This window comes from Sinocyclocheilus grahami, unplaced genomic scaffold (genome assembly GCF_001515645.1).
Source record: "Sinocyclocheilus grahami isolate Dianchi unplaced genomic scaffold, SAMN03320097.WGS_v1.1 scaffold457.1, whole genome shotgun sequence".
NCBI lineage: Eukaryota > Metazoa > Chordata > Actinopteri > Cypriniformes > Cyprinidae > Sinocyclocheilus > Sinocyclocheilus grahami.
Genome location: NW_015505636.1, coordinates 199,583 through 216,540, shown reverse-complemented (window position 1 = coordinate 216,540; position 16,958 = coordinate 199,583). Strand labels below are relative to the sequence as shown.

The 16,958-nt window shown below is 40.3% G+C and overlaps 1 protein-coding gene across 1 annotated transcript in view; it reads left to right on the top strand.

Moving 5' to 3' along the window:
- The window catches only part of usp54b (ubiquitin specific peptidase 54b), a 141,738-nt gene that overhangs the window by 72,290 nt on the left and 52,490 nt on the right, over positions 1 to 16,958 (top strand). Inside the window, exon 3 of the mRNA XM_016234699.1 lies at positions 5,468 to 5,560. Coding sequence (XP_016090185.1) covers positions 5,468 to 5,560 — 93 coding nt within the window. The remainder of the gene's footprint in view (positions 1 to 5,467; positions 5,561 to 16,958) is intronic.

Below are 16,958 nucleotides of genomic sequence, written 5' to 3'. Positions count from 1 at the left end.
TTTGATTTAGAACCAGATTAGTGGACATTCACACAGAAAGCATTTTACATTCCTGCATTTTTATTGATTTTCTATTCGTATTCGACTGTTACAACACCGTATTCTAAAAATGCAGCACTCAAATTTAGTTTTTCATTCTTCTGCCAAGAATCTCACATTTTTAAATGCTAAAATGCATTCTGTGTGAATGGCCTCTCATACAAGTTGCTTAATTGCTTTTGAATTGGACAGTGGTTACGTTGCAAGTTGTTGCTGGCAGTCAATGGGGATAACGCAACAGAAAGACGGTATTGTCTTTTTATTGAATCACATTCAATACACACAGCAAACTCTCAAGTAATCTCAAGTAAAATATGACTTATTTTGTTGTGGTGTTAAAGATGCAGCAGTGCAGGAAACATACATCATTTATCCGTGTCACTGGCGTCATGGAATTTAAGTTTGTATGTATGTTTAAATTCACCTTTGACGTTTTTCTTTTTCTGCATCGTGCCGCAAACTCACCTTCCTCTCAGGAGTCGGGATGATCGATTGGTCACTGGTGTTGGATGGGAGGGGTAGGGGTACGGTGGTGCGTGTGCATCTGTCACTCTGAGTCATCCCAGCCTGCCCACATGGGATTCACACGCATAAACACACACACACACACACTGCTCGATGCAGCCACTCGCCTACTCAAACTTCATAGCATCAGAGCCCTCTCCGCAGGGCTGCTGAGCGAGAGTGTAATTTATCACTGTGCTTAAAGTTGTCTCTGTTTTGCGTGAGATTCTGGCCATATTTTCACCATGTAAAGCTGGGGCCCACACTGCAGAAAGCTGCATACTTACAGTAACTGTGTTTGACTCTGCAGTAAGTTGAGGCATAAATAACACTTTTTATTCTTTTTCTTTTTTATTCAGTATCTTGATATTTATGCATTTACTTTGAAATGCTTTTTCACCATCATTTGTTACAAATTACATGGAAAATATTTAATGAAATCAGTAAAACTTTTAAATTAGTCATTGTTTCTACACAGTTTTTCAGTAAATATTTCAGTTCTTTAAAAATATGCACCAATCAGATCCAGAATTAACATTTTTTAAAATAACATTTTATATGAATTTTTATGACAGTTCAATGGTGAGTAATTAGAGAAAATCTATACCATTTACATTAATATTGTTCTGTATAAAGTTCAGTATAAAGAATCTCATTGAATTAAATGTGAAATATTTAAGTAGAAAAATTAAAAATGATTTTATTCTAAAAGATTTATTCTCCAATAATCGTTGAAAAATTATTTTTACATTGTACTTCACTACATTGTACTAAATCAGTTTTGAATTGATTCATTGAAACAGACAGTTTGAACTGATTTACGCAAATGAATCAAACTTACCCTAATATTGTTTTTTTCCACTGACATTTAAATCAAAGACGTTATTAAAATGTCTCATAAAAAATGTGATATTTGATGTATATCACCCTGCCCTACCGTTCTTTTTTTTCTTTTTCTAACATTCTCTCATATGCCCTCTCTGCAACTGCGGTACGGACTGCCGGTCCTCACCCATATCCACTCAGCTCATTGTTCAGCTGGTAGCCGATTCATCACTTCTAAATAAAATAAGGAAGGGGAGAGAAAAGCGCATACGCCAGCACCAGAATGCAATCTGTCATCCTCCAGCATCTCTCCTCTCACTCCTTCAGCTCTGCTAAGCTCCTCTTTTCAGCTGGAGCCTTTAAATTCAGCCTCACTCCTTTGAAGTGTGTTGCTAAAGGCCGAGCGTTTCCATACGGTGCTGTTTGAGAGCCCTTTGGTCTTTCTTAGAGGCTGTGAGTATGAGCTCGGTTCAGGCCCATTTAATAGTGGATTGGAAAGAAACAGGGTCTGTGCTTAATCTGTTTAAGCCTAGTCTCATCTTCCTGCGCTAGGCACACAATTTACATCATCACTTATGTGCCTTTTCCAGCCTTTCCTGCGTGTATCCTAGTGATTTAGTGCCCTTGAATTTGACCTCTTGATCTTTATCATCCTCATCTTCACCTCGCACCCCTGCCAAAAATAGGATCAGAACAGAGAATAAGATCAGGACATGTTGCAAGCCAGACTCGAACTAGAGCAGACACCAACCGACAAGTTGTAAGTTTTACCACTGCTTGATAAATTTGAAGTCAGTTTGAAGGAAACTTTCTCACTCAGTCTATTCCAAAGATAATTAAATAATTGAATTTAATTAGCATTTATTTGCTTAAAAAAGATTGCTAATTTGCATTATATTCCCTATATTTTAGTCAAGTGATTTGTATAGTGCTTTTCAGAAGGCATAAATTGTTTCAAAGCAGCTTTACGGGAAGTTATTTTGTATCAAATTCATGCTGTAAAGTCAAATTTTTATTTATTTTAAAAAGATAGCTAATTTACCTTTTATTCTCTCTATTTTTAGTCAAGTTAGGTCATTTGTACAGCACTTTTGAGAATACATATTGTTTCAAAGACTCTTGACAGGAAGTTATATTGTATCAAAGCCATACTATAGTCCCTACTGAACAGTTTGAATATCATGCCACTGTGCGTTTGCTTTTATGTCAATATATTAGACAAAATATGAAACTCAGATCAGTTTTCAAGAGCATTATGCTATGCACATACAGTTAGACTAACCACAGATTGATTGATTGGTTATTAATTTATAATGTTTTAGCGCCCATGTTTTAGGAATGTTTTGTTACTTTGAGAGTTGCTGGAATTAATTTTGTTGTTTTTTATACGATAACAATAGGGTGACTTGTCTACTACAGCATGTAACATTTTGTTTGGCTATTTATTTTCAAGATACAAAGTGAGAGAGTTGAAATTGAAGTTGAAGCAAGGGCAGGCAGGTCGGAACATATGAGTGCAGATCTCTTTGAGGATGTACTGAGAGGAAACCAGGCCAGGCTTAAGAGCTGCAGAGACTAGCAGCAAATCTGCCCTGAGACTGAACTGACAATCACATAGTGCTGCCACAGGGCTTTTGGGAACAGAGAAGAGAGCTGAGACTCCAGAGCTTTGCTTTGTTTGTGTGTGTATGTTTAAAAATGTTTATATATGTGTGTGACCCTGTGTGTTAGTGTTTGAGTGGAAATGAGAAAGCCATTTGAAGCTTGTTAAGGATTGGGGTGTAATGTTTTATGTAGTCCATTTTGAGGGCATAATCTGTCTATGAGCTGACTCTAGGTAAAGACCCGAAGGACCATTTCATAACGCTAAGAGACATAAAGTGGGTGCTTGAAAAGATTGGAAATGTTAGAAGGAGAGGGAGATAAAGAAGAAAAAAAGCATTATATAATCCCCTTCCACATATTTAGCCCAATCAAAGGGGCTTTAGTGTTCTTTGTTCCTCGGACCTAATGCAGATGCTTTGTGTATTAGTTATGAAACACATCTATTTATTTTCCGCTAATCTCAGGGGAATCCTGCACTTAGCGATTTGTTTGTGATTATTTCCGTTTGTTTGTCTCTGCCTTTTTTCAGAGGAGAGTAGCTGCAGGTTAGAGCCACACACACAGGTTTATGCGATGGCTCGCTGCAGCACAGGGGGCAGCAAATGTGTTGCTGCGTGAGAAATCACAGCAGGTTGCTATAGATTTCTGTCATTACACACCCTGCGTCCAAATATGCAAAAAGGAATATGTCAAATAGGACATTAGAATGCTCAGAATTCATGATATAGTAGGTGAACACTGCATCTGTGAGATATTATAGAATTCCTATTAAATGTTATGTTTGATACTCTAACTAGGACCATATGTGCTTTGACAATGATTAAAGATGCTTGAGGATTTACCGTACTGTGTCAGTGTATATCAGTTGCAGTAATGTATGGAGAAACTGATATATGATCACAAACCCTACAGAAAATCACAAAGCACAGCTTCCCAAGCTGAGTGTGGCATTCCTGCATTGTTAGCAGATAGAACTGATTTCCACACAGTGAGATTTTGCAGCTTTTCTGCACTGTTGTCTTTTTTTGTTGCTTTGCTGAAGAACAATGCTGATCTGTTATGTGTGTGGTCTGCGTGTGTGTATAAGCCTGGTTTTGGATGATGATGATGATGTTATGGGTTTGTTTTCGGGCCCAGTTGGCAATGGTGGAAGCATTAGGAACGGATAAAGCTTTGATCATCGGTGAGGTGTGTCTGTGTGTTCGGGTCCAGATGCTTGCTTGCGGGCAAAGGTGCAGTCTCGCTGTTTGTTCCACTTTAGTTCTGCAGTTTCTCTACATCTCGCTCTATATGATGAGTGCGAGTCATGCCCGGGGCAAGTGAACTCCAAACAACTCTGATCCGCAGCGTGTACTGCATGTTCGGTCTCGGTAATTCATAGCTTCATATCTCTGCAGCAATCTCCCCCTCTGCGCTCCACACACGCTCTTATTCTTACGCACTTCTCCATATCTCTCTCTCTCGCTCTATCTTCCCCCCTCCCTTTCCTTCTCTCCATCTCTCTTCCTCATGTGCGATCGCACCTCTCTCTTCCAAACAGTTTGTGTCCTCACATCTCAGTTTCTTGCTGTCTTCCGCTCCATCCTTCCTCCTCTCCGTCTTCCCCGTTACCTCTCGTTCTACCGGGAGCCGGCGGTCTGAAACTCTGCCGGAGCCGGGACGGCTGGTCTGCCGAAAGGATTAAGCAGAGTGGACAGCTGGCAGATGATCAGAGTGAGAGCGGCAGCCAGGACTGGCTCGTATTTATTTAGAGGATTGGAAGATTGTGCAGATATTGGCCGAGCGCTGCGGAACGGGGCCAGGAAGCCTCTGGGCTGTTTTGTGTAATGTGAAAACCTGCCCTGGGGGTGAGTGAGAGGCGAAGTTTGTCATCTTTTCGATGTTAAATTACTTAAGCTTCCCAGCTTCCTGTGCAGAGTCAACTAAGAAAATAATTTCCCCCCAAAAAGTGGAGACTTTGTCTATGTGGTGTGTTCAGTGTTGTTTTGTTTGCATGGGTGTCCTGAAAAGCCAGACTAATGGAGTTTGGGATGGAATGGGACCTTCTTGTTAGTTCTGAACAATGGAAACGTGTAAAACCTGTCATTTTTGTGTTGCCGTTGCATGACTCTTCAGTATTGCACTTGCAGTTTTGTAATATTTTTTTTTTTTGCTAGTTCTGCTGGGTAGTATTTGTCCATTCAGCTTTGGTGATGGTCTAGCAGGTGGACCACCATGAGGTTCACCACCAAAAAATAGTGGTCAGTCACCATGTTCTTTCGGGTGAAGCTAGAAAGCCAATGACGTCTTACTGGTGAAGCTAGTTAAAAAGTTTGCATCTCAACATGGGTAACATCATCCAAAACACAACATGCTGGTATTTTCAACAGGAATGGCAGTGGTTTCTCTGGAAAATTTGGGCTGTTTATGAGATTTTTCTGTTAATGGGCACTTAACAGTTGAATTTCACCTGCGTTCACCAGTTGACTTTACCCCTCTGCTCTCTTGACCACAGGTCCTTTGGCATCTCGACATCTTCCGCCGAAGCTTCCGGCAACTGAACACCCACAAGTGCATGGAGGACTCGTGCATCTTCTGCGCTCTGAAGGTGAGTGTTACCAGGTGCTTTCTAAAAATGGCCCAGTTGTGCATGCCAGTTCAAGAGGTGCTACCTTCTCAGAAAAGTAGCTTGAGGCTAAAGGAATCTCCTAGTGTGCCCAGGCTGCTCTTCTAATGATCCAGCAAGGTGAGGGTAGAGGCTGCTTAGACTAATTGACGTCCTCGCTGACCTTACTGGAGCACAGGAACAGAATGAAAATTAGATTTTCAACATCAAAATCTCTCTGTTGCTCTTTTTCGAGGAAGTCTTTTTAATTTCCTGCCTGGAGGCTGATAGAGATGGGAGAGGGAGGAGAGGGAGATATATGCTAGGAAAAGCAACTCGGTCTCTTTTTAAATAACAAGCAAAGGGCTCTCACTCAAACAATATTCTGTTCTCTAGTCGCCCTCAGGCTAAAAGTAGCTGTGCTATTTAAAGGTGTCACATACCAGTAAGAAGTAACAAAACTGACATATTTCTTTAAGAGGCTCCTTGTTTTGTGTTAAAAGAAATCTTTGCCGTCAGATTTGTACTTGGCCATTTGTTTCCAAAAATACCAACGCTTCTTGTTGGCTGTTTTCACCTGAGAGAAAAGGAGAGGTACAAATAGCCTGATAGACTGAGAGGTCTTTTTCTTTCTCTACTTTGTGTCTGGTCTAATCTTGTTCTGGTGTTGGGTGATTTACCTCTTTATTTTATGTCCAGGCGTCTTGCTCTCTCTGAACTGAACGCTTGGTTCTTCTGCTGATGAATAGGTCCTGCACCTTCCGCTGTTTCCACAGCTACCTGTTACCTTGGCTACTCTGTGCTCTGATTGCCCATTTTCACGCCCATGTGACGCCATAAAGGCAGTCTGTGCCTCTTGGTGTTGGTTTCCTTGGAGTTGGTCATCTTTAGTCGTGAGATTCTGCATTGGTGGCCTGTTGGCTCTGTGGAATTGAGTCAAATTTAGATTAATTCATGCTGCTTCCTCTATGAGGATTGAGGAACTGTATGGTCCTGAGTCTTTAATGTTTATGTCTTTGGGTCTGGTTAATGGATGGATGGATAAATAAGAAAGTAGGTATTTAAGTAGGTAGATGATAAAAAGAGAGATAGGAGTCCTGATGACCTTGTCTGGGTTTGTTTTGCAGTTTTAAAGATGACCAACCAGAAGAAGTATCTCAGTGACCTGTTTAATTAGATAGATAGATAGATAGGTGGATAGACGCATGGATGAATGGATGGATATATATAATCTCATTGCTGTGTGTTCTTGTCCAGTTTTCTCTGGGCTACTTTGTTGATGTGAAACACAAATAAGCTTGTGTGAAATCCATCACAGTGATTGAAATGTTCTCTCTCTCTCTCTCTAAATTAAGTGTGTGTGAAGTGCTGAGGCATCAGAAAGCACACTGCTGTGGTGACACAAAGCCGTATCATGGGAATGCTTTCACATATTTGCCAGGATTTATGAGTGTTCACCAGGAACTGTCATTCCTGTCCTTCTCCTGCTCTTCCATTCTTTCGTCACTCACACTCTCGCAGTTTCTCTCTCGCTCTTGTTTTCTCACTGTATTAAACCTGTTGTTAAATTTAGCTCCATTCCTATTCACTGTTAAACCATTCGGGACTAAAAGCAAATTATATATCAGGTAATGTATTCAGAACAAAACAGAAAGAGACCTTTAATTTTAATCATGTCCAAACAAACAAGCTTTAAGCCTCCATTATGTTTCGAAAAGGAAAAAGGAATGACTGTGGTTCTCAAAAGAATTTGTCTCGCAGTACCTGAAATGACAAATGTTGTTGAGTTGACTGCATAATTTTTCAGCACGGCATTGGTCTTTCCTCTTACAAACATGATGGCATGCTTCTGTTCAGGCCTTGTGATGAAGCTTTGCTCTGTGGTAAAGCTCAATGCCTGACTCTGAGGTGGATTCCTGTCGCTCAGGTCTTTCCCTGAGCTCTTTTCCTGCCAAACCCTCTGCACACCGGTGCATGTGATCTCATGTGGCTCTGGCTGTCCCCCGCTATAGCCTTGACTGGCATGCATTACGTCACCTTTCTCATTTCTAATGGAGAAACGTTAGTTTCGGCCCATCGGTTCTGAGAGTTCCTCACGCGTGCCGCCCGCCAGCCGCCTGCTTGCCAGCCATGTTATTGAAATTTAATGATCTAACGCTACTAATGAGTGCTGAAATATGCCCTCGCCACACCATTCCTTTCTGGATACCGCTGAATTCTTCAAATGTGTTTATTTGAAAGCGTTCTCACTGTGGGGAATACATGTTCGTTTACTGAGATGAAAATTAGCTGAGGGGTACGAAGATGAAAAAAAATCATTGATTGTTTGCAGAAGTATGCATAAGTAACACTTGGCCAATATTATTTACTGATTGCCTTCTTTGATTTCATTGCGTTTTCAACCTAACAACTACTTCAGTTGTATTAATTATTGGTATTTTATCTTTTTCTGAGTGACATTTTGATATATACTACTGTTCAAAGGTTTGGGGTTGGTTAGTTTTTTATGTTTTTGAAAGCAGTCTCTGTATCTATTTGATGTAAATATACTTTTTTTCTATGTTTCTATTTGAATATATGTTAAAATGTCACTTATTCACGTGATGGCAAAGCTAGGACACATAATCCTTCAGAAATCATTCTAATATGCTGATTTGATGCTCAAGAAAATTTCTTATTATTAGCAATGTTGAAATAGTTGTGCTGCTTAATGTTTCTTTGGAAACTGATACATTATTTGATGAATAGGAAGTTCAAAAGAACAGAATTTATTTTAAATCATTTGTAACTTAAAAAAATGTATTTTCTCTCACATTTAATAAATTTAATGTGTCCTTGCTGAATAACATAAACTTAAATCTCATTTCAGTTGCTATAGGATTTACTCTCCAAATGATTTTTGTACATATTTTAAATCATAATGTTGTTGTTTATATTGCAGTTAACACTTTCTAACCATTTTCTAAAAAAAAATCTATAATATATTTATTTATTAATTTCTTGTTTGATTTAACAGTAAAATATTATGTGAAATGATTTGTGCATTACCCAGTAACAGTAATAAATTAAGACAATATTATTTAATCAATGAATTATTATTATTTAAAAACAAAGTGATGGCCGTATTATGAATTTAAAACTCATTTAGTGCACATTTAGGGGCCTAAAAAGAGACTCAAAAGAACAGAATTTATTTTAAATCATTTGTAACTTAAAAAAATGTATTTTCTCTCACATTTAATAAATTTAATGTGTCCTTGCTGAATAACATAAACTTAAATCTCATTTCAGTTGCTATAGGATTTACTCTCCAAATGATTTTTGTACATATTTTAAATCATAATGTTGTTGTTTATATTGCAGTTAACACTTTCTAACCATTTTCTAAAAAAAAATCTATAATATATTTATTTATTAATTTCTTGTTTGATTTAACAGTAAAATATTATGTGAAATGATTTGTGCATTACCCAGTAACAGTTATAAATTAAGACAATATTATTTAATCAATGAATTATTATTATTTAAAAACAAAGTGATGGCCGTATTATGAATTTAAAACTCATTTAGTGCACATTTAGGGGCCTAAAAAGAGAATATGAATCGACAGACAAACTCACTGTGGTTTATATAGTTGAATGCAGTGTTCCTGTGCTAGCTAAATAATTTGAATGGACTGACCATATTTTTAAGCCTACAATGTTTGTCAACAGAGATGCTGCATGTCACAGAGGCCAAAAGTGTGACATTGGGTGGCAAGGGCCCACATTACTGCCACTTCACGAGGTGTGATAGTGCCTTGAGGTTGGTGACCTCTACCGACTATCGGGAACTGCAGTGCTGGAGGCAACAAATACACACACACACATTCACACAAACAAAATAAATGCAAAGTCACAGTCACTCACACAAGCCGCCACCTCTATTACGATGATGTTTCCTATTATAGAAGCTCCAGTGACACCTCTATGTTTGTGCCGTTTTATGTAGTGAGAGCCAGCGATTGAGTTAAACCCAATTACAAACTCATAATCAGCATGAGATTCAATCCCTCTGCAATTTGAAAACTGAGCCTGGGGAGTGTTTAATATTAATATATTTATGTGCGTCACAAGATTGCTGCTTCTGTGAGGGTGTGTGTGCATGTGTGTACTCATTGCCCTTGTGAGTTTTGAGCAGTGCAGATGATATGTGTCACTGCTGAGGACTGTGTCTTGTGTCTTTGAGTGGAGGTTAATGTTTTATTTCACAGGCTACGCCTCAGGGCTCACAGTTGACAACACAATCTCTGGTGGTTTGTGTGTGTATGTATATGTATATATATGCATATGACTGGACTTGCATGTTTTGAGTATAGCCAGACCGGTTGGGTTCCATGTCCTTGTTTGAGCTGAGAAGGACTTTACATCACTGCCACACTGCTATTACACACATGGACCACTCAACCCTCAAATGTGATTCCCAGTTCTACACGCTCTGTAATATAATACAGTATAAAGGCTCAAGGCGGTTTGTGGCTGAACCTGGGGAAGTTTAGCTATATGAATGTCCTTATTGGGAAGGTCAGAGTGGTTTATATGTGTCAGTTTTAGTTAGCTAGCTTTTTGGCCATAAAAAAACATCCATTGTGTCCCAAATCAAATACTTCTCTACAGTATTTAGTATACAAAAAATGGTACACTAAAAGAGTATGACCATATCAACATGGCGGATATAGTACATCCTAACTTTTTCAATGGTTTCCAAGTAAGTTCAATATTCAAATGTAGTACCCACTTAGACGTGATTTCGGACATGCCAACAGACTTTGTAGTGAAGCTGGTTGACTGGGGTAATTTTGCTTGTTAAGCTGGGCTGGGAGTAAACTAATCACTGGATTTGTGAAGATTTTTCAGTTCAGTTGCATCATGTCTTTCAAAGAAACTCAGGAGTTTTGTTTGAGGCAAGTATCAGGTTAACTAGAGCATGAGACACTTTGTTTTTGATTTATTTTTGTAAAATATTCAATATGTCCCTGCTGAGAAAAGTGCCTGGTTTACTTGTCTCCACTCTTGGTTAGGTTGGTCTGTTGGCTGATTTTAGAGGGGTTTTGGGCACACTTTAGCTAGCTATACAAGCTGAAAACCAGCTTGGCCAGGACGATAAAAGCCCAGATAAACCAAACCATCATCAAAGAATTAGTGACAACTAGGGGTGCTTCGATCATGGTTTTTAAGGCCGATCACTGATCGCGATCACTGAAAGCAGTATGTGCCGATACCGATCACCGATACCGATCTTTTTAAAGCCTTATTTTTATCATTTGTAACTATTTATAGTGATACTCCAATCAGGATTTTTAGACATTTATTCGGGGTCTGAATTTCATTTTTTAAAATGTAAGGAATTCCCTTCTTAGGTGACTCTTGTGAGAGGGGAAGCAGCACGGACTGTGCTTTCACACAGGAGTCCACTACTGATCCGTGGCTGTTTACCACAAACACAACATTTATCCAATATTTTTATTTCAAATCCAAACATTGTCACTGAAAATGCTTTTTCAGCATTGCAATTCTTTTTTTACACAGTACAGTAATACAATCTTTCACAGACATGTTTAAACACAATAAATATAAGCAACACATGCTTTTTACTTTTGCATTTACTTTAGATTTATATATTAAACTGCTCAAGCAAGTGGCAAAACATTTAAAAATAGACTCGGTGCAGAAACGATCTCTGCACTGCTACAGACGCACTGCTGGACATCAGCCGTGTGCAGTATTCGTGCTTTATTAATCTGTTAACATGAGCGCGGGAAAAATACACACCACGTGCTCACTACAAACGGAGTAATGTGAACTGAGCTGCGAGTGTGCATGAGCACACGGTCTACAGGAGAGCGCACGAGCGCTGAATGGTTAAACACTGGCAAGAATTAAAAAGTAATGCAATTCATAAACTTTACTGATGATGTGACACTCACCTTCAGCATTATAATTATTTCACCCGCGCCGGACAGAGATTGAGACAGTGCCGATGCATGTCATGCCAAACCCCTTTAGATCGGCCTTTTTGGAGACCGCCGATCAATCATCCCAACGTGATTATCGGCCGATAGTGATCGGTAGCCGATCAATCTGAGCACCCCTAGTGACAACAAAAGCCGATATTGGTTTCGCCTCAGCCGAAAAGTTGTGCTTGAACACACCACAAAGACTACAGCCAACAGCCTAGTAGTATGAATGTTTTGCACCTGCGTGACAGGAAATAATCCTCCATACCTGCAGGTATTTAGTAGTAGGCTTCATCATTTAAAATGGGAAACTGGAAGAGCTAGGGCTGCGGATGTACAAACCTTACATAAAGCAGAATTTGCTTAAAGCAAGATTTTGTCACTTCAGTTTGTCTTCTTAGGCACCGGTTTGCTGAGAACAGCCAATCAGCGTGATCTCTTGCACCAATGGGCTTCACTGCCAACATGTTTAATCTGCTGAAAAAAGCCACTGATGGCGGTCCAGCAGTATGGAATTTAGACTGAAATAGTCTAAACGACGGCCCAACAGTCGACTTTCGGCCTTAAAGTCCGCATGAAATCAAAATTGACTTTATTTACTTTATTTGAGCACATTGCTAGTCTTGATATGAACAATTAATCCGTTGAAAAAAATTGTTTGTCTTGGTAATCTTTAATCAAAATCTGAATATTTACTTCTGCTCTGGAATGGCATTCCTTCTCTGATGATGTCAGTTTGACGGCTTGGGCAGGAATTTCCTTGAACACACCCCTTCCAACCGTTAAGTTGCTATGAGTGAGAGACAGAGAGGAGGAGCGCAAAAATTAAAACCACACCCTCTATTCAATATTCCGTTTCAGCTGGAAATACGTCACTGCACTGAAATAAACTCGACAGCAACTTCCGGTTCACATACTTTAAAGTTAGAATAAAATAAAATTAATTGAATTTAATAAAAAATTACATTTAATTAAATTAAAAGTAGTTCACTTCAGAATAAAATTTTCCTGATCATTTACTCACCCCCATGTAATTCAAGATGTTCATGTCTTTCTTTCTTCAGTTGAATTGAAATGAAAGGGTACATAACACACACAGTTTCACCCAAACTCATGTTGAACCTATAGAGAAAAATACAGCTTTCCGATTCTCTCCGAAAACAGCCGAGCTCCTGGAGGCGCGCCGTGGGCGGAGCTAAAGAGTGACGAGCACTTGCCTGATTGCCAACAAAACAGACATTTGATGCCGTTTCACTTACCGTCTGCAGTTCTGAATCATGACCAGGATCTTTTATAGCTGGGACAGCTCCGTCTTCCAGTATCAAACGATGTGCAAATCCAGCATCGAACTGGGCCTTGTTTATAAAGCATTTGTCAACAAACACACTTGCAAAATTCCGTTGCAGCCCCGGAAAAACAAACTACATCCACTGTTCACGTCACGCTGGGTTCTTTGGTAAGCTGAACAAGGTTATTTTTCCCTTACAGCCAAAAACACACTTCTTTGGAGACATTCTTCTCGATCAAGTCCCGTTCAGTGCAGCCGAATGAAGCGTGTTGATTGGCACGCTCTTGCTCTCGCTCTGGGCGATGTGTGTGCATGGGCGCGCTTTTCCAGGAGAAATGCCCATATAAGGAGTTCCACCCTTCATTACGTCACGGAGAGCCAAGCTCGAAAAAAAAAACTTGTACAAAACGGAAGGAGTATATTTGACACAGAAATACTCTGTTCTACATTCATAATGTTTTTTTTGAAACTTTGGCCATGTTTAGCATGAGAATCCAACTCTTTAACAGTGTAAATAACTCAAACCTTCCAGGTTTTTTCTCCGTATAGTGGACTTCAACGGGGACCAACAAACTACATCCACTGTTCACGTCACGCTGGGTTCTTTGGTAAGCTGAACAAGGTTATTTTTCCCTTACAGCCAAAAACACACTTCTTTGGAGACATTCTTCTCGATCAAGTCCCGTTCAGTGCAGCCGAATGAAGCGTGTTGATTGGCACGCTCTTGCTCTCGCTCTGGGCGATGTGTGTGCATGGGCGCGCTTTTCCAGGAGAAATGCCCATATAAGGAGTTCCACCCTTCATTACGTCACGGAGAGCCAAGCTCGAAAAAAAAAACTTGTACAAAACGGAAGGAGTATATTTGACACAGAAATACTCTGTTCTACATTCATAATGTTTTTTTTGAAACTTTGGCCATGTTTAGCATGAGAATCCAACTCTTTAACAGTGTAAATAACTCAAACCTTCCAAGTTTTTTCTCCGTATAGTGGACTTCAACGGGGACCAACAGGTTGAAGGTTCAAATTGCATTTTCAATGCAGCTTCAAAGGGCTCTACGTGATCCCATTCAAGGAATAACGGCCTTATCTAGTGAAACAATCTGTAATTTCTCACATCGCAGAGCTAGTGCAAGGCAAGCATTTGTGATCAAAAAGTATATAATTTTTTTTTTTTAGAAAATGTAAAATCGTTTCGCTAGACAAGACCTTATTACCCTTGCTGGGATCGTGAGCATTACCTGAGCCTATAAAACCACAAGTTTAGGCTGGTTTAAGCACTTTTTCAGTGGCGTTATTACTTTTGGATGGACAGAAATTCTGATTACAAAGTCTATGCGCATTTCCAATGGTTTCTTCAATGTTTTCAACACAGACCAGCACTGACACTTCAGATAAAACATAACGAGGGATGGGTTGAGTTTGTCAGTCAGACAGACTTTACCTGTCTAAGAACAAGAAAGTGCATGGAAACTAGTGTCTCAAACTCTAAGAACAGTTTTCTTTAGATAAATATATTCTGCTACATCAGATCCGAGTGCAGAGTTTGTCGTGAGCGTGTGAGGGCATGTGCTGCCGCCCCGCTCACGCTGAGGAGAGCAGAACAGAGCTGCAGTTCGGTTGAGCACTGATTGCCCGAGTGATATATTTGCTGCATACACACACCAGACTTCCAATTGGCCCTTATCTGTCCTGAGTGTTTCATCAGCTCAGAGAGAGAGAGAGAGAGAGAGAGAGAGATAGGGAAGGAAGGACATTAAAATATGTCCACAGGCGAAAATCACTCCAGGCTCTTAGCTGGGCTGAACAGTGTGTGATTAGAGCTGCATGGGGAAATGATGCAGTGGCTGAATTTTCCTCTCATCGAGTTTCCTCAGTGGGGTACATAACCCTCTACGTCTGTCCCTCCCACTCATTTTCTTCCACCCTCCCTCCATCCTCTTTCTTTCTCTCCTTGGCGCAGTGCAGTCAGCACACTGCATTACCTGTTCCAAAGCCACCGGCCCGTCCCGCTCAGGGGAAAACCCCCCATTCCACCTCCATATATGGGGGGCTGCCTTGGGCAGTGTGCCCACTGCATATATGAGGGTTTTAAAACTGCAGTATGTGTGTATGCGTGTTTGCAGCCGCAGCAAATATTTGCCTTGGCACTATGAGTTTCGCCCGAGTCCATTTGTTCAGCTTATCAGGATGTCCTCTGGTGAGAGAGCATTGTGTTGCAGTCATTGTTCATTGGGTTCAATAACAGTGCCAATGCTGATGGACAGGAGAATAGATTCCACCGCAGGCTTTTAGGACTCTGCGTGTTTGAATGTTCACTGTTAATGAGCTCAGTATCTTAGTCAGATGTTTCCCAACCACTGCTACAGGAACGAGTTTGTCCAATCGAATGAGTAGAGTGAGACTCCACAAAATGTTATGTCGTGAGGAAGTTTGATTGTATGGCTGTGTTTTAGTGAGCCATCTTACCGACCACAAATATTTGCATGATAATGATTTATTGGACATGCATACAGTGGGGGAAAAAAGTATTTAGTCAGCCACCAATTGTGCAAGTTCTCCCACTTAAAAAGATGAGAGAGGCCTGTAATTTTCATCATAGGTATACCTCAACTATGAGAGACAAAATGAGAAAAAAAAAATCCAGAAAATCACATTGTAGGATTTTTAAAGAATTTATTTGCAAATTATGGTGGAAAATAAGTATTTGGTCAATAACAAAATTTCATCTCAATAGTTTGTTATATACCCTTTGTTGGCAATGACAGAGGTCAAACGTTTTCTGTAAGTCTTCACAAGGTTTTCACACACTGTTGCTGGTATTTTGGCCCATTCCTCCATGCAGATCTCCTCTAGAGCAGTAATGTTTTGGGGCTGTCGCTGGGCAACACGCATTTTCAACTCCCTCCAAAGATTTTCTATGGGGTGAGATCTGGAGACTGGCTAGGCCACCCCAGGACCTTGAAATGCTTCTTACGAAGCCACTCATTCGTTGCCCGGGCGGTGTGTTTGGGATCATTGTCATGCTGAAAGACCCAGCCACGTTTCATCTTCAATGCCCTTGCTGATGGAAGGAGGTTTTCACTCAAAATCTCACGATACATGGCCCCATTCATTCGTTCGTTTACACGGATCAGTCGTCCTGGTCCCTTTGCAGAAAAACAGCCCCAAAGCATGATGTTTCCACCCCCATGCTTCACAGTAGGTATGGTGTTCTTTGGATGCAACTCAGCATTCTTTCTCCTCCAAACACGACAAGTTGAGTTTTTACCAAAAAGTTCTATTTTGGTTTCATCTGACCATATGACATTCTCCCAATCCTCTTCTGGATCATCCAAATGCTCTCTAGCAAACTTCAGACAAGCCTGGACATGTACTGGCTTAAGCAGGGGGACACATCTGGCACTGCAGGATTTGAGTCCCTGGCAGCGCAGTGTGTTACTGATGGTAGCCTTTGTTACTTTGGTCCCAGCTCTCTGCAGGTCATTCACTAGGTCCCCCCGTGTGGTTCTGGGATTTTTGCTCACAGTTCTTGTGATAATTTTGACCCCACGGGGTGAGATCGTGCGTGGAGCCCCAGATCGAGGGAGATTATCAGTGATCTTGTATGTCTTCCATTTTCTAATAATTGCTCCCACAGTTGATTTCTTCACACCAAGCTGCTAACCTATTGCAGATTCAGTCTTCCCAGCCTGGTGCAGGGCTACAATTTTGTTTCTGGTGTCCTTTGACAGCTCTTTGGTCTTGACCATGGTGGAGTTTGGAGTGTGACTGTTTGAGGTTGTGGACAGATGTCTTTTATACTGATAACGAGTTCAAACAGATGCCATTAATACAGGTAAAGAGTGGAGGACAGAGGAGCCTCTTAAAGAAGAAGTTACAAGTCTGTGAGAGCCAGAAATCTTGCTTGTTTATAGGTGACCAAATACTTATTTTACCAAGGAATTTACCAATTAATTCTTTAAAAATCCTACAATGTGATTTTCTAGACTTTTTTTCTCATTTTGTCTCTCATAGCTGAGGTATACCTATGATGAAAATTACAGGCCTCTCTCATCCTTTTAAGTGGGAGAACTTGCACAATTGGTGGCTGAATAAATACTTTTTTGCCCCACTGTA